The sequence below is a fragment of the Musca vetustissima genome, unplaced genomic scaffold (assembly GCF_032173495.1).
Source record: "Musca vetustissima isolate MV318-11 ecotype Yass unplaced genomic scaffold, APGP_CSIRO_Mvet_v1 utg5057, whole genome shotgun sequence".
NCBI lineage: Eukaryota > Metazoa > Arthropoda > Insecta > Diptera > Muscidae > Musca > Musca vetustissima.
The window spans coordinates 73,875-93,419 of record NW_026875066.1 but is presented as its reverse complement, the minus strand read 5'-3'; the positions used below and the strand labels follow the sequence as shown (position 1 = coordinate 93,419).

Genomic DNA, 19,545 nt, shown 5'->3' with positions numbered 1-19,545 from the left:
ACAAATTATAGGTATTCAATTAAGTAATTATTTATTGTTGTAATTTAACACACACACACTTCAACGTTAATACATACAAAAACACACCGATATAGTGATATGGTGACACGCAACGCAAGTTGTTCATTATTGTATATGGGGATACGAGTGCGGCGTGTTTGCATGGCAAAGAGTGCCGTATACTTATTGGACTAAAAAAGGCCAGAGCTAGACATTATGTGTGTGTGTGTGTTTGCTATGGCCCATTATTACGAGGGTGTTTCATGTTGTTATTTTCTTTATTTTTCAGTGGGACTGGTTTCTTCCGGGCAAATACCGGGATCAGCTATATTCACAGGCGGAGCCAATGGCCAGCCATCCCCCAGCACGCTAAGTGCTCTGGTATCTCAACAGCGGCTCTTGGAATTATCACGATTCAGTGGTTTGCGAGGATATGATATCGCCCAACACATGCTGACACAACAGGGTGCGGTATCCAAGCTATTGGGTAAGTTTAGACAATTTACTTGAAACACATGTCTGTATCTATGTATGTATATATAGCCAGTCGGTTTATTTCCCCAGAAATATGGTGGTGCATTTATTGTACATTATTCGACTGCCGATGGTCGAACGATTTGTGAATCCAATTCGAATTAATATTTACCGCAACTCAAAATGGTAATTAAATAAGTTGAAGAACAAATGTATGAAATATTACAAATACAGTCACAGAGAATTGTTAATTGAAAGAAAAATTAGAAAGTAGTTGGTGTCTTTTTGGGTTTCAAATTATCCTTTTCAAAATTTATATACACTTAATCTATATTTTTTTTGTATAACCTCGCCGCGTTCGGTAAAATTTTGACAATGACGTTCCTATCTACTCTTGCTTGACACTTCAATGGTCTATACGGTAGAACATCCGAAACACTCATTCTATAAAAATAATATACGATATAAATTGTATATTGCGACTAAGTTATGCAGAGGTCAATTTTTTTATTGCTTGCCATGTTTGAGTCAATTCAATTTCGGACTATAATAAGAACATTTTAGATATAGTTCAAAACAACTATGCACCATATTTGAAAATCCCCTATACGAGCAATGGACTATAAGGGATTTTCACTTTGTTAAGATTGTTGTACGATTTCAGTACGATCTGGGTTAAGCTGTGAAATTGACCAATTGTGCTCAAAAGTGGTCATTCAATAAGTATGAATTATTTTGAGTAATTGTTTTTGCAGGATTTGAAAACAGTAAATGCTGTTTGTTTTCCATTTAACTGGCAATACTCTTGTATTTAACCAATCCACGGTTGTGTAACCAAACACGCACACACACACATAGCCACACCCGTTGTATGTTTGTACACATGCATCATACCTGTATGTGTACCTTGGTGGTACCTTTATGCGAAGCGAATTGCATTCATTATCTTAATTGTGGGTTTTGTTTTCAAGCGACCAATCCAATTATTTACTCTCTTTATGCGGCGGTGTGGCGTTCGTTCGTTCGTCCGTCCGTCTTGTGTAAATGAATTATCACACAATGCTGATCATTTCATAAAAAAGGAAGCGAGAAATTATCTTGTCTTCTCTACGGAAGTGCCAAAGGAAAAATAAACACAGTTTATGTATTTTAATTGTCAAACATGAAAATTTATTCCAACACAACTCTGGGGTTTTGAGTTGGACGAGGCAACGACAAATGCCCGTTTGTAGTCGGCATGAAAGAAGGCATTCTACATGCTGAGAAGATGTACACACATATACAGGCACATGTAAAGTATGCATACGTATGTGGACAGACGGTGAACTGAAAAAATAAAACAAACACGTACCGCAATCATTTATCAAAACTGAAATCATCATCTTTAGCTTCTGCGGCTGGGATTGGTTGCCGCAATTGTGACTGCCGTTAGCAAATCATTCAATGTACACTCATACATACATGCATGCATAAAAATACATTAACAAATTTCCAAAGGAAAGGAAAACAACATTTAATAGCTCTCAGTTGTTTACATACATACGTTATTACATATGTAGTAATGACGTGACGTGGTTGTACACATGGGAAATGCCAAAAAATAAGGAATTCTCAAACATGAGATGTAAAAGTATTATATATATATATATATATATATCTATGTCTATATATATAAAAATTACGTGTATGTTCGTGATCGCTAAACTCAAAAACTACTGCACCGGTTTTTACCAAATTGTATATTCAGCCTTTATGGGGCATGAGGAGTGCTTCTGTGTAGTTTAAAGTTCATCCGACAGATGGCGCAATATTTAGTTTTTGTGTGTTTTTGCGCCGTAACTCAAGAACCACTGCACCGATTTTGACCAAACTTAATGTATATGCTCAATGGGTCGTGAGGAGTGTTTCTGTTTTTCGTTGCATTTTGCCCGATTAGAGATTGGGTGCTTATCGACGTTAAGTATTCCGACAACAATTCATACATAACCTGTTTTCGTGACTAGCGCGTGGGAGTGATACGAAAAAAATTATATCTTATCAAATTGAAGTAAAATTAATAAAAATCTACTTATAAAAATTATGTAAGAAACTTATAGTAGCTCATCAATTTGAGAACGGCGGAACCGATTTGACTAAAGTTTTCTTTGAGTTATCTGTAATTGAAGTGGGAATTATATATCCTAGCTAACATCGCAAACTTTGTAAAAAATTACATATGTTCCCAATATAATACGATTAATTTGGAATCAACTCCATATAAGGATTGTAATTATTCAGATGATCAATATAGGTCCACATATTCGAAAAGCATTTATATTACATTTACGCCAGATTTAAAATATTTAAAGTAGTTATCAGAATAACATTTTAGGATACATCCATTTTTTTCTTAAATTTCTAAAGAATACGAACGAACCCCTTCATGTATGTGGCAAAATTTTCATTTAGTTTTCCAAAAATATTAGTTTTTTCTTAAAAAATCGGGACAACTTTGAAAATGTTTTCTATTTAACACACTGAAGGTCGATCATTCTCAAAATTAAAACACTTTTCATTTTTATACGGCATACAAAAATAAAGACACTTTAGAATATCGTATTAACTTATATTAATACCTTTTAATAATATATGGAGTCTTAGTGTGTCGATGGTGATATTCAGTTCTGTTAGGTATGGATGGTGATATTCAGTTCTGCTAAGAGACTTTAGCATTTTACCGCCACAAAGCGGCAAGAAAATATAAATAAATCATTGTGTACTCTGCGAATGAGTGCGCCGGCGCAAAAAATTAACGCATTGTTACCACAATGCGTAACAACGACTGGCCCAAATGCCTGCAGTTCATTAATCAATATATTTGCTTTAGAAAGATCTTTTCGTAACACCCAGTATAAACACTGACTCTGAAAGTACACTGAAAAAAATGATGCCCTTTATACAAGTGATTGATTTTATCATACGCGTATATGCATATAAATTTGACTTGGTTTTAGAATTTTTTTATTATGTGCATAACCTTTAGAGATGTGCTATGTTCGCGACTAAATTAACTTAGGGGTTTACTGCGATTTTCAGGTATATTGCTTCTAGTTTCGCATTGAAAACACATTTAACTTCGAAATGATTTCAATTATTTGTTTCTTCTCAGTGTACCTGGCACCAGTATTTCGAAAATAACCTATCATAAACGTTTGACGCGTGGCAATTTGCCATCGCAGATTTCGATGAAGTTATTTTAGCGGTAGGAAGATGAGTTAGCGGATATAAGGCATCACATCAGCAACCGTGCGTTGTGTCTTCGGTGTTGCCCTGTATTATACCACGTCCATTTGTTTTAGTTTGCTCGGGCGTTGCTTCCAATCATTCTGTTCCAAGCCGAGACAATAAGAATTATTGGAATCAACAGAGAATATCTAATTGAACAAAAGGAGATAAATTGATATACTACATAATTGACTTTGTTTGCAGGTTCCTTGCGACCACCTGGTCTAATTGGTGGCTCCAAGCCAAAAGTGGCCACTCCAACAGTAGTTTCCAAAATCGAACAATACAAACGCGAGAACCCAACGATATTTGCATGGGAGATACGAGAGCGTTTAATATCAGAAGGTAAGTTGTTTAAGCACCCACCCCCCTCCGCATCAAATGTCATGCTATAAGACAGGGCGTAACAATATGGACCGAAAATGGCTACAAAGCCAACGGAACGAAACGCCAAATAAAATATTCCCACACACATGGAAACATTTCATGTTTCTTATCGGACTTTGTAATCTTTTTAATACGTCTTTCTTGCTTATTTGTCCGTTTGATATGGTGATTGATCGCGGTCGATTAGTTGGAAGCTTCATTCAATTGAACTCACATCTAAGCCACACATACAAACACACACACGCAAGCGAGTTCCAACTACAACGCTATGCAAATGCAATATACATGGCATGTGGGTATGAGTTTGTATGTGTGTGTGTGTGCGAGTGCATGAGCATTTGTTTTGCCGACAGATCTTCTGTGATGTTCTGTATGCTTTGCGGTTAAACGTCGTCATTGATGAGATTTGAGATTATCCCAATGATCGCCTTAACGATTTATGGCCGATCTGACGGCGGACGCCTTGGTCTTTTTTTAGCTTCCCATTATGGATGTGAATGAACGTTAAAAGTTATTTTTTGTTTTGTTATAATTGCGTAATTTTGCAGGTGTTTGCACCAATGCCACAGCTCCCTCCGTTTCATCTATAAATCGAATTTTAAGAAATCGAGCTGCGGAACGGGTGGCCAATGAATTTGCTCGCACAGCGGCTTACGGGCTGTATCCTCCGCATCCGTATGGGGGTTTCTCTTGGCATCCAGCAGCCGCTGCAGCGGCGGCATCTACGGGCGGATCATCGCCACACTTTTGGTCTCCGGCTATAAGTGCAGGCGCTCCGTTAACCGCCATGCCCACGGTAAATCATTCTACGTCGGCCATCAATGTCAACAACACAAGTAGGGCAATTTCACCCAGTTCTGGCAGCCACGATACGCTTGAATCGCCTGACGACAGCCGTCATATTGATTCCGATTATTTGGACGATGACGATGAGCCGAAATTTCGGCGTAATCGCACCACTTTCACCCCCGAACAACTGGAAGAATTGGAGAAGGAATTCGATAAAAGTCACTACCCGTGTGTGAGCACTAGGGAGCGGCTATCGAGCCGCACTTCGTTGAGCGAGGCCAGAGTACAGGTAAGTTGGCATGCTGATTGGTTGCGAAGATAATGTGTGAAAGGGTAGAAAATGAAAGTTCTGATTTTTGTATCTGTTTGTATTCTTTCGCCCAAAATAGGTTTGGTTTTCAAATAGACGAGCAAAATGGCGTCGTCATCAACGAATGAATCTTTTAAAACGGCGCTCGAGTCCCACGGGTAATACATCGGCCACACACTATTCCCAACAATCACTGGAAACTTGCAGCAATCCTACATCAACATCTCCCACTCCTAGCACGAATAGTAATGCTTCAACCTGTCCAAATGATCAACTGTCAAGTATGCCGCAGCAACCGCACTCAGCGCCCCCATCTTCGGATTCATCGGCTCAGCCAAGTCATCCAGCTGGACCGCCTATGCAGCCACAGCCTTCACTTCAGGCGCACATGTCAAATATGCATGCTCATCACGCTGATCCACAGTCAGCTGCCGCGGCCTTACTCCTTAACCACTACCATCAGCAACACCAACAACTAGCCAAAGGTCAATCGCCAAGCTTGGCCATGCCGTCGACTTCATTTGGCGTATTGAGCAGTGAATCACACCAACAGTTGGCCGCAGCTATAGCAACAGGGTCGCCCACTCTCTCAATGGGCGGAGAACACAGTGCTTTTAGGTCCTTGGTTAATACGCCTTCTGCGGCTGCGTTTGCCCTCGGCCTGGCACGACAATATGCCGTAGCTGCTTCATTGTCAGCCGCCGATAATGGCAAGCACTTGTCTGAGGCAAGCGAACAAGTTTCTAAGCCCGTTTCAATTAATGACTCTGACTCCGATGATGAGGAAATAAATGTCCACGACGATTCGAATGATGCCGAGGCCAGCTTCTATTCCTCGGCGTCAGGTTCCGATGCTAACCAGCAACCTAGAGTTCCCATACAGCTGGTGAAGCACGAACGCTGATTCGAAGGTGCTACGCGGATTCTGGTGCTATCAACCCAGTGTAGAACCAATTGTCAATGTGCAATCATACGCTTATAATCGATATCTTTACCAAAGTTTTTATTTTTTCAAGACTTAACCCATAAACCTTTCATACGATGCCACGGGCTTCTGGCAAATAATCGCAAACAAACAGTCCATTCCTGCTGCTTCTGCAGTCGTCACGACACTCTTACTCAAGTATACCTCACTCGCCGACTTTCTCTAAAGGTCGCAACCAAACAGACCGTTGATAAAAATGGACCAGGTTGTAGATGGTGACCGTGAAGGCGGTATGGATAGTATGGGAAACTCGCCCGAACTACTTAACGAATCACTTAGATGCAATCACGTCAATGATGTACAGTAGAATAACAGTCTTTCAATTACAATCTAATTAACTATTAATTTTAAATTCCTCCCTTCTCCCTCTACTCTTATCCACACATTTAAGTAGCAATTGAATAAATAATTTACATTTTTAAGAAACAAAATACGAGTTTTCTTATTTTTCGGATAATTTTTATTGTGGTAATTTTATTTACTTCGTGTCGTAAGTATGTGTCTGTCATGAGCAGGGTGGTGGAGGGTGGGCTGTTACAGCTTCACATCTAACTGGGAGGTCAATGAAACCGAACACACGACGCTGGGTCAAAATAGCAAAAAATAATCATCAACGATCCGCATTTGACATGAATATGGCCATTAAACGAATTTTAACGATGATCGGACGATGTTTTGTTGTGATTAACATTCGGAGATTGCCGTCTTATCTGGAGTTATGTTGGCAACAATGTTGGTGCTTCGCTGTTGTTGTCGTTAAACGAAGATTTTTATGTTCGAACAGAGCAATTTTTACTGCCGTTGACCACATAAAACAGAGCAATATCACCAACTACTCCCCAAATGTAGTCGTTTGGACTGGGGCCATGCTATTTGTGACGGACCATAAATGCAACATCCAATGCCCAGTGCCCAATTACTCAAACTGATTTGAAAAGTTGAGTGTAGACATTGTTGCAGGATTTTATGTTGTGTGTATGGACGCACTCACGGACGGACGGTATATTCCATCTGACTGAAAAGAGAAGATTGAAGATTTGTAACAGCAATACGCAATACTATGGTCAAGTTGTAAAAGCCCGACTGTTATATGGCACGGTTTAGCGCCGCTGTTGTTCTGATGGAATGTGAAGGTAAAACGAATTGAAGATTCCTTCCAAGTTATTGTTGCTTTCAAACTTGTACACAACAATGGAACCGAATGTTGTGTTCTCGAACGGGAACGAAAAACTAGTTAAAATTTGAAAAGTAAATGATAGTCATTCTGACGTTGGTATATCTGGTTGTCACTTCGACTCGACCAAGTTTGCCAAGTAAAAAGTTTTTAAGAGAACATCTTTATGTTTGTGTTCTCTTAGATTTTATAGAATGTTTTAGTGGTTAGCGGCAACGGTTTTGTGGTGAAATGTAAATGTGCGGCATACATAACTGATCGGCTTCGAAGATGTTTTCCTGTGGGGAAATGAAACAAGTGCTTTAATAAGCTCTACTAGTGCATTTTCCAACTGATTATTTTAATATGGGGTTGAGCTAGGCAGTAGTCCATTGTTCATGCCTGGATTACTTTCCAACTACATAGTTAAAAATTCGTTATTTTTGATCGATTTATAGGTAAATATAAATATACAATGTTTCATAGGTCTAAAAGACTATATAGTATTCTATATAGTATTTTTGGATAATTATTAATAGGTATATATAAATTAAACTAGACAGTATAAATATATAAATATAAACATGACGTAAATATGTACATAAAAATACAGTTTGTGAAGCTTTACAAATTTCGAATAATTATAACGCCTGCACCGATATTGATTATTCAAATTGTCAGAAACGTGCTAAGAATTAAAATCCGCGAAAAAATTGCGAAAAATATGTTGAGTAATATTTACTTTTTTCAACATTTAATTAGCACAGTTGGTCGTGTTTGGATATATAGGAATTACGACTTCGACGCCAAATTATCTTTTAAGATAGGAGTGACTCAGATCAATGCTTCGTAAAGATTTTTCAGCAATGACATTGATCGCATGATTAGTAATCCCGCAAGACATTCGCCGATATCTTCTACAAAACCCAGTTTATTGGAAATTAAATGTCACTTTCATATTTGTCAAAATATTGTAGTAATTAAAAAATTAATTACTTGCATTTGAATTCGCAAAATGGTTTTTGATATATAGATCATATCTATTATAAAACGACGTCGAAACTATTGCCTTGGAAAACACTATTTCAGAGTCAATTAAACGGTATATTGTTATTTGTTTTTTTTTTTTTAATATTGGGTTCGATTATGTGTTACATTTCCTATTTAATTTACATACACACCCATGATGCAATAATAAGGTGATGTATCACAACAACAACTTTGTTTTTGTCTCGATTATCTGTCAAATTTTTCCATATAATATTTCAAATGGTTGGCAACACTGCACATCGAATTCAATTAGAAACTACCCACTTTGACAGTTAATCAAGACATCAGCTGCGCTAAATGGACTACCTATTCATTGTACCATGTACACACCCATGGCATAACTATACAAGAATATGGAATTCATATATCAATTTTAAATAAAATGCGATTGGCAAATTGTAAACAAATAACAAATATTTTTCTAAAGCTCCACATTGTTCTCAATATTTAACTAAGAATATTGCAATTTATGTTTATAGGTTTTATAGGCAAGGAACTTAAAAATATTAATAAATACAAATGATTAAAAAAATGTTTGCCACTGGACACATGATTTGCGTACATTTCGAAGGAAGATATTTTCGTTTAAATTTTGAAAACTGAATGTCGTCAAAAGCAAATTTATGAAAAAAATTGAAACATATGACTGCATGAGACTACCTTGTATAGTCCCGAATTTTTAATTAAAAAAGTTCGGTCCGACGTTTTTACTTGTCATAGATAGATGACTTTCCAACAACCATGAATATATTCGTGAATGCCTGACGGCATAAACGGTTACACTATGGAGCTAGCAAAATTGGGTTAAACTGTTATCACCTAAGATTATATAAAATCTAAATGATTAAATAATTCTATAAAAAATAGCTTGGCCTTTTTTAAGGAATGAACGTCATATTAGTCATTATTAGATAAAAGTTCATTAATTTCTGGCACAGCAAATCATTTTTGAAAAATATACTTTAGTGTACACCTCTTAATGTAGAATGTACAGCTCTTAATTTTCACATTGAAGTCACTTTCGCTGACATGGACTAAACGCATGGACTAAACAGGCAGATGAATACATCTGTAAAAATTTAGTATAGCTTCTAAATATGACCACATATTAAACAAGTAATTTTTCCTGCCGTAAACATTTCAAAAATGGAAGACAATTTTGAATTTATTACATAAATAAATGATTAACTGAATTTACTTATTTGCTGGTCAAACCTCATTGTCCGTGTAATATTTCGTTAGAGTGTGATCAAGAGTTTATTTAGATCGCTTCTCCAAAATATTAACCGACAGTCACAAAAATATATATACAATTATAAGGTACCTGTGGACGTACAGACAAACATAGCTAGATCGACATAATATTTCTAGGTACTACAAATTAATGAGGGCCACACAAACTTAAGATACCTAATTCGTGTCACAGTGTTCGTAATAATACTTCTTCGAAACTGTATGATCGATCATGAATGCTATTTTGTAGCCGAATGTACATAATTGCTGTGCCTGTTTAGTCGATACTTGGTAACAATTATTATCAAATGGTACTGTTTACTCCGAAGTCCAGTAGAAGAGAGCGAACAGAGAGAGCTACTTTGAGTAAGATTTGTCCAGCACAACATTCTCAGTATTATTGCAAAAGAGAATAAAAACGGCTTACTCTCTGAAATAAAGTTACTGAGCTTATATTGTGAACCACTCCCTTGGCACATTTTTCCTTTTTTAATAAACCTTTATTCGGATATGTTATAGCATCGTTTCAGAAATACTTTATTTTGTACATTTTGTCTTACATGCCTGGTAGTCCTTAATATATTCAGATTTGTTTGCTGTAAATATTGTGTAAAATATGAGATTTGAAATAATTTGCACAACTGCATTATCTATATTTTGCTCAGCACTAGGCGCGTGTACATTTGCGTTAATATCGGCATATTTAAATATTGCACTATTCACAAGTTTGGTGATCTTGATCGTCGATATGAATATTGAAGAACACTGTTTTCTCTACTTCGGCAGACAAATGATCGCATTTTAATAACGACAACAATAAAATCCCGATATGTAGATACTTTTACGGTTTGAAATGAAAACCAAAATAGAAATACCAAAAGGGACACTTGGTAATATTTCTTTTGGGTTCTTTTTTCGTTCCATTAGTTCAATTTATGTGGACTGACCATGTGCTAGAGCAAAATACTCTGGACACTCCAGTGATGGACTGTTGCTAGTCTATTATGTTGAATGTGTGTACATTCGTCCCCGTGACTGCAGAATACACCTAAGCGCTGCGGGCTTGTCGCTGTCACCGGCAGTGGACTACGACAAGAGTATTATCGAAAGTGTCAAATATTAAATTATGCCACAATTATACGAGCGACTATGTGGCTAAAACAATCCTACGCACATGCAGTTGTTGTTGCCATTTTACTGCGGCATTGCTTCAATTTACAATTTGCAGAAAGTGTGAAAATCCAGATGTGCATTAATTATGGTCGTCCGACTGGTTGGCTGGATGGCTAGATGAGCGAGCAATCAACCGTCGTCAATTCACGCCTTGGGCCATGCGAGTATTTGGAATCTGTGGCTGTATTTATGCATACGTGATGAACGCCCAGTCCGACCAGCCGGCCGGTCGGCTGACCGTCAAACAAACAAACCAACGAGGAGATCACAACAGTCCGTGTTTTTTAGCAACCTTTCATAGCTGTGCTATGTTATGTGTTCGATATGAGATAAATATAAAATTATGCATCCATTTAGCATAAAGCTCGAACAAAGTAAGCCATTGGGGTCCTAATTTAATCGATCGATCGACAATCACCGAAGCGGTATCATAAAAATCGGCATTGCTATTTATTTCCGATACGCTTGCTCAGCGAAACTTTACTTAGTTCCTTGGTCGTCTAACTAGAATGAATGTCGTCGGCGCAGTCGATGTTGCCGCGTTGAGTTGTGAATGGACCGCAACATCTTTTTGTGTTGATCGAAACTCGGTTTTCCATTAGTAGCCGCCGCTGCCATTGTACACAACCACATTGCATGAACATAACATGGCACATCTGGAGAATAATGGGTGTGACAAAATTTCCAGAGATACTATTCGGCGACTATACACAAAAACATAAACAGACGCAGTTTTGAAAAACAGTAATGAACAAAAGTAGGACCACACCAAAAAATAATTAATTTTTTTATTCAAATGTATTATTTTGAAATTTTGGTAGGTTATATTGTTCCACAATTTTATATTGCTTATTTGGAGCGCAAAGTACGGAACTAAAGTCAATAGGGGTCTTTTCGATGAAATGCAATGGGAAAATAAATTGAAAATACCGTGGAGGGTACAAAATCCCAATTGATATGAGATGAAGGGCTTTCACAAGATCGGTTTACTTACTTACTTAACTGGCTTGTTACAGAACGGTTGTTCCATAAGCCGAGCTTAAAAAAGATTTCCAAGCGCGCCGGTCTTGTGCGCAAGTCCACCAATTTGGAAGACCACGTTCCAAGATGTTGTTTTCTACTTGGTCTTTCCATCTAATTCGTGGCCTTCCCCTTCTACGGGAACCATCCGTAGGCTCATTTTTATATGCCTTTTGAGCTGGGGCTTCTTCATTCATCCGCACAACATGGCCTAGCCACCGTAGTCGCTGCAGCTCAATACGACTGACTATGTCGATGTCTGCGTATAAATTGTAGAGCTCGTGGTTCATTCGACGCCGATATTCACCGTCGACGCAGATCGGCCCGTAGATCTTTCGGAGAATTTTTCTCTCAAACACCCCAAGCGCTGCCTCATCTGCTTGCGCAAGTACCCATGCTTCTGATCCATATAATAGCACGGGTAGTATCAGCGTCTTGTAAAGTGTGAGTTTGGTCTGGCGAGAGGTGGCCTTGTTTCTAAACTGCTTACTTAGACCATAGTAGCATCTGTTGGCCATCACAATCCTTCTCCGAATTTCAAAACTGATATCATTCGTTTTATTTATGGCGGTACCAAGGTATATAAAGTCTTTAACTACCTCGAAGCTGTAGTTCTCAAGTTCCACAGTTGGTCCGAGTCTACTGGACGTCTTGCGCGTTGATACCATCAGCTTGGTCTTCTCGCCGTTTACTGCCAGACCCACTTTGGCAGACTCCTTTTCAATTTGTTCAAAGGTGGCTGTTACCGCTTGCAATGTTCGACCCATTATATCGATGTCATCGGCGTAGGCGAGTAACTGGTGTTGTTTGGTGTACAGAGTGCCATTTCTGTTCACCTTTGCGTTTCGTATGACCTTTTCCAGTAGGATGTTAAAAAGATCACACGACAAACTGTCACCTTGTCTGAATCCTCGTTCGGTAGTGAAGGGCTCCGATAGGTCCTTTCCTACTTTAACGGCTGACCTTGTGCCACTTAAAGTTATCCTGCATAGCCGTATTAATTTTGCAGGAATGCCGAACGCAGACATGGCTTTAAACACCTCTGAACGGATAGGGCTGTCGAATGCGGCTTTATAGTCGACAAATAGGTGATATGTGTCGATGTGTTTTTCGTGGGTCTTTTCCAGGATTTGGCGCAGAGTGAAAATCTGGTCTATGGTCGATTTGCCAGGTCTGAAGCCGCATTGGTATGGTCCGATGATGTCATTGACCATTGGCTTCAATCGTTCACACAGCACACTGGATAGCACTTTATATGCGATGGGAAGGAGACTTATTCCTCTATAGTTGGCACATATCGTCTTGTCTCCTTTTTTGTGGCCGGGACACAGGATGCTGAGGTTCCAATCATTGGGCACGCATTCATCTAGCCAAATTGTGTTAATCAGCTGGTGCATGCTTCGGTTTAGATTTAGATAATCTCCCATATATATGTAATTTCGTTCAATTTCATGTATATGATGGACGAAATACACTTCGCATAAGCAATTGGTGCGACAATTTGTATGCCCTTCACAGGTATGTATGTTGTGTTGTGCCACGAAATTTTGCATGTAGTTTCGTTTCGACCAAAGTAGTAATAGTTCAATATTTATGTTTTCTTGTCACTCTAATAGGAGATTAAGTATGGTTGTTTTGAAGAAGATCGGTCACTATTTCGTGGGCCAAATGTACCTCGAGTTTTGTGTAAGAATTTTGCATTCTATGGCGTATATATTAATGCCGATAGGACATGATCCGAAAATGTTGCCTATGTATAAAATAAAGGTTAGCCTAAAATTTGATATCAATTATATTGATGTGCATAATCGCTTAAGGAAGTTATTCTAAAAAAATATATATTGAGAGATGTGATTTCAACAGACGAAAGCACACGGATAATTCGATAACTTTATTCTAATCATATTCTTGATTGTATACACTTTTTGGGACCTCCGAATACACTCCAGCTTACGTTGAATGGTATAATAAATAAATTGTTTATTTCAGGGAAGACTATATAAAACTACATCTACTACTTCAATTCAATGACATTGCAAAAAATATTCGGAATCACGAAAAATAATAAAAATAAATTTAAGCGCTGACCACTGGTACACTTACCCTATACTGACTTGAGGATTACTTTTGTTTGCGTCTGTATGGTAATATCGAACGAGTGAGAATTTATTGCGTTAAGCCCACGTCAGGCTGTATGACCGGACAGACAGCAGACAAATGCGTATCTGGTTTAACTCCAACTCGACTGTGTGTGTGTGTGTGTTTGTTCGCCTGTGTTTGCATGGGAAGTGCGGCGGAATCGTCCAAGAAAGAAACAAGTTTTGGCTTTTATGGAGATGAAGTCGTTGCTGTGTTGACAATTTGCTAATTTGTTTGTAAATTATGGCTGAACATTCAAGTAAATAAATAATAATTAATTTCAGTTTATTGAGTTTTTCGAGTCTATTTAAAAGTGCCACATTTCATTTAATCACTCCAATCGATGAACATTTTTCGATCGCTGAACCCATTACACGCTTCGCGAAAACAAACGAACGAACAACAACAGCGAACGAAATGTGGCTGGCGAACGCATCGCCTTAACCGTTAACACGGTAGATGTTTGGTAGTTTTGTCCGAATATTAGTTGGCCATCTCGGTGTGATACAGCCATATAAAATAGTACCGCCAGCATTGTTTAATGATTATGGCAATGTCTGTCCATATTTGCTATTCCATATGTGTAAGAGGTAAGTTATTTTGTACTGTGGGCATATGGATATATGTAGATTATTTTGCAACCGAAAGGGCTGTAAAGTCTTCAGTTTATAATTTACAAGGTGGGTAAATTTTTTCTATGGACCGATTTTAGGAATTTGAATTGCATTATTTTCATTGCATGTTTTTCAATCATCTTCATGCTGAAAAAAAATATCTAGTAAAACTCAATAAAAACAGAAAAAATAACACAGTGCCAAGGAAATGCTGATTTCAATAGAAGTAGGATGAAACCGGACAATCCTCAAATATTTCTAATTGCTGTTAAAATTTTTCATATTAATGAAGTATTTAAGATCTAGCGAAAGCACATGCATTAATATCAACATCCAGAGTTGAATAAGAAATTGATAATTAATTATTTGCTGATTTATCAAGATCTACCGGTACCAAAATTTATTTATTTTTTTATCTAAATGTTTTCTTGATACGATATGTCGGCTACAACTATATTAAAACAAATTTGAACTAAATTTGCATGTGGAAGCTATGTATTAAAAATTTTTAACGGAAAAAATCAACATATGCTAAAATTATTCTTGCTGGTTCGGGAACATAATAAAAACCAATAAGGAAAGTAGTGAAGTCGGACTGGGCCGACTATATTATACCCTTCACCACTATGGGTACATTCTGCATATGTCTCCTAACGACGTCCTTTCGAAAGAACATTGACATGAAATTGTACGAACTTGACTATGTAATCTCTATGCCTCTAATTTAGTCTCAATCAGACACCCGTTTGAAATATATATGAAAGCTGTGTCTGCATCAGCACCAATTTCAACAAAACGCAATAACGTCATTCTAGTCTCAATTCGATATATTCTGCAAAATTTCGTGTCACTCGGTGCACCCTTCACCTAAAATCAAACGAAAATATACATGGGTGCTATATCTAAATCTGAACCGATTTAAACGAAACTTGCCAGAAATTAATTTATATTAACTTCCGAACATTGGACAAAATTGTGTGTCGATCGTGCCAACTTTGGGTCTTTAGTGGTATGGTAGGTATATCTAAATTTGAACCGATTTTCACGAAACTTAGCACATATCATTCTAAACTCAGTTCAGTACGCTATGATATCGAATCGAAAGATTTATATGGTAGGTTACATACCGATGCATTGACTGGAAACGATAAATTTTGTATTTACATATAATTATATTATATACTTTTACACAATTTTACCGAAACATTAATCGATATTGATAATTTGGTCATGTTAAAGAACCAAATCAGAGCGTTAAATAAGCTTTTAATTGAAACTAGTTCCATAAGACAGCTGTCTTATTTTATGGCATTTTTATGAAATGTTTGAATATGAAGAAGAAATAGTCGACGTCGGTAACTCCTTTCATATTGAAGATATGACAATTTGTTAACATAGGTAAATAATTGATTTAATAGGGCTGGAGGAAATTATTAAAATTTATTTAATAATTGTTTTGTTTTAGCTTTGGCTTGCCTTAAAATTTGTCATGGACAATATTCTTAAGTTATTGGGATATTTCAAAACACTAAGTTGCAGTTGTAATTCATAATTGAGCTCGGAATAGTTAAATATGTTTGGATTTAAAATTTATTCAAGTTTGGAAATCGAACCCATACAACGATACATTCCGATATAGGTACGTGTTTGCATTTCATATTTTAAAATCGTCCATGATCGGACATAGTCCCCATATTATGGAGCCCCCTGATTTTTTATTACTTTGAGGATTTGGGAATACACCAGCCAATTTATTGGTCATTTAATGGTCCTAGGTACATTTCCCAATCGAAGGAACTATAATATAGCATTCCCGTATTTGTATATCTCATAAAACTAGTTTTATATTTTTTTCACAAACTGACAACAAACTAGAAAAGAGTTTATGTATAAAATGCACTTAACAAAATTGCATAAACAAATTCGCAAACAACTAAGGTTGATTAGGATTCGCTTGACCATTGGTGTAGTTTCTTAATTATAAGGTTTAAAGATTTTCATGATTGGTTATACCTCCTCCAAAACTGATTTCTTAGACAGCTGATTAAATACATCCAACCAAGATTTTGTACTGTATACCCAATAGGCGTGATATATTATTCTACCGTTAGTTGACTACATATTTTACTAACGAGGATGTATCGTACCGAGGACGTAAAGTAGTTGGAGGTTGGAGGTGGTTTCCACGCCATCTGCTTTTCGACGAAACTAAATTTTGTGAAATTTTCAGGAAACATAGATTTTTATTACAATCAGTATCGTCGGATGTATATTCATACTTATAGACTGATTTTGGTTGTAAATGTACCAGACTGGTAAACAATTTACATCATATTGGGGGAACTTATTTGTGCAAGCTATATCCATATCAGAACCGTTTGAACAAAACCAGGAACTTCCGTTAGAAGGGTTTCAATAAGTATTTACATGGAGGGTAAGAAACGTGTCGTTAAGTAGAATATTCATACATATCTATATGTAAAACAGCTAGAATCGAATAAATGCACTTTAGCATTTGCATCCTGATGCAATAACAAGATTCAAATTAATTTTCAATATTATGTTTTCACTCTGACTAGGTAGAGTGGATTTCGTTGTCATTCGACGCACACCAACAGCAGCGATAAAAAGGTAGTAGGTATGTAGAGCATGCCTACAGATGCAAAGCGTCTATGGGCATAGATTTGTGCCGTATGACGTTTGATGTCGATTAGGTTTCGATACAAGGCATATCACACAATATATTTGTACAAAAAAAAGAAGAAAAAATGGAAAATACATTTGTACCATGGTTTGGCTGCAGATGTATTTAAAGGTGACAACAAATGAATGTCTCCATCTACATGTGTTAATGTCTGGTGGGATTTTTATTTCGTTGGGACTCTTCTTGATTCGCTTCTGCCTAGCTTACCCATGGTTAGGGCTGGGATTGAAAATGGGACTGTTTTGTTTGATTTCGATTCGATTAATTGAATTCTGTAGAGTGTGTTTTGTTTTCGCTTTGTGTTAAACGCTTTAACATTTTTCAAAAGTGATTTAATTGATTTGTTCTGTTGATTGGAAGTTGTGGTGTTTAATCGTTAATGTTGGGTGATTAAAGATATTCATTTATATGTGTCGATTCTCTCCACGTTTGATGACGACAAGAACGGCAATAACGAGAACCACGACAAACAGTCAGCATCTCTGCTGCTGCAGCATGAGACGCGGCATAGTCGTTGATCTGACCAGGTCTAGGTATTAGCGACAAATATCTCAGCCACTTGTCATCTCATTAAGAATTGTGCGATAAGACAAATTGGTTTTTATTTCTTCCAACGTCTTTGATTAATGCTGAGCAAATTAAACGCATCCATACACATAGGTCTAGAGTGTATAATTTCAAATTGGATGCCGATGTACTGTGCCCAGTCGCTAGGTCGCTGGAATAAAATCCAAACAAGTAAAAAACACAATTCTGGAATAACATGAAAAGGCAAATGTGGATGTGCGAAATAGTGTTTCAGTATAGTGCACATCATATTTATTCATGTAACTGTACTACAGCCATATTTCTAGCTGTCACAATTTCTATTCATTACAATAAATACATCTATTACAAAACAGATGCTTTAAGGCTCGTGGCTAAATTCATGCGTATGAGTAGGATTTTATCCATACATGAATGTATTTCAATTAATGTTACCCAAATATGAATTGCGTATCAAATTATAAAGTTGAATATTTTCAACATCGACAGTAGGTATATTGTTTTTTTTTTTTTTTTTTTGAAAATATAACTCTAGTCATTGAAAATTTGTGTTTCTATAAAAGAAAATTTTTTCGATCAATTAAAGAAATGTATATTGGCGTTTTCAATTGACACACATGTAAATAAGGTCCTTGCGTATTTGGGTAGTACGTTCCTTCAACAAACCCTATAAAGGTTGGTATTTTATTTTAATATATATATAAATAAAATCTGGTACAACTCAATAAAAACAGAAAAAAATAACACAGTGTCAAGAAAATGCTGATTTCAATAGAAGTAGGATGTAACCCGAAAATCCGCAAATATTTGTAATTGCTGTTAACAGTTTTGATATCAATGAAGTATTTGAGATCTAGCGAAATCGCCTGCATTAATACCAAGATCCAGAGTTGAATAAGAAATTGGTAATTAAATATTTGCTGATTCATCAAGATCTACCGGTACCCAAATTTATTATTTTTTTATCTATATGAAACGATATGTCGGTATATGAACTAAATTTGCATTTAGAAGCTATGTATTACAATTTTGTAACGGAAAAAATCAACATATTCTAAAATTATTCTTGCTAGTTCGGGAACATAATAAAAACCAATAAGGAAAGTGTGAAGTCGGACTGGGCCGACTATATGATACCCTTCACCACTATGGGTATATTCTACATATGTTTCCTGACGTCGCACAGTGTCACGACAGCGGCCAAAAATGGTCAAAACCAAGTACCTCGGAGGACAAATTTTTTGATGAGATATGATAGAAAACACTCCACTTAGAATAAATATGAAATTTTATATCGATATGTTGAGTAGTTTTGTCTCTACAAAGGTTCAAATCTGATAATTATTTATAAACTGATTTTTTACCATATTTTCGAAAAATGGATGTGTTTTTCTGATGCTCAAATATTTGAATATTCAAATTAACGGTTGTCATAAAATTGTTTATTTTGGTTGCTGTGGATGTTAAAATCTAGGATTCGCTGTAGTTTGTATGTATATAGATATCATATGGTGTATATAGTCGTCCACACTTGTAGTACTTAGTTCATTAAATTTGTAAAACAATTTCAAAATTTAGTGGAGCAAAAAAAAAATGTTTAAAAATGTTTAGCTCTATTTTTTATTTGAGTGGTGAAAAGTGTGTCAATTAAGGAATAATAAAAATTAACTGCGTAGACCTGCGGTCCTTAGAGTTATTTAACTT

At 36.6% G+C, this 19,545-nt stretch overlaps 1 protein-coding gene across 1 annotated transcript; it reads left to right on the top strand.

Moving 5' to 3' along the window:
• The first annotated feature begins 235 nt into the window (after positions 1-235).
• On the top strand, positions 236-6,223 carry LOC133337577 (paired box protein Pax-6-like). Its single transcript, XM_061545793.1, has 4 exons — positions 236-487; positions 3,943-4,083; positions 4,674-5,203; positions 5,304-6,223. Exons 1-4 carry the CDS (start codon positions 238-240, stop codon positions 6,126-6,128), a joined length of 1,746 nt encoding a protein of 581 aa, XP_061401777.1. The 5' UTR covers positions 236-237; the 3' UTR covers positions 6,129-6,223.
• Positions 6,224-19,545: the final 13,322 nt, after the last annotated feature.

Coding starts and splice junctions, on each gene's coding strand:
- LOC133337577 (XM_061545793.1), top strand. CDS start 238: ATGGCCCATTATTACGAGGGTGTTTCATGTTGTTATTTTCTTTATTTT. Junction 488..3,942: donor TGCGGTATCCAAGCTATTGG/GTAAGTTTAGAC, acceptor CTTTGTTTGCAG/GTTCCTTGCGACCACCTGGT. Junction 5,204..5,303: donor TGAGCGAGGCCAGAGTACAG/GTAAGTTGGCAT, acceptor CGCCCAAAATAG/GTTTGGTTTTCAAATAGACG.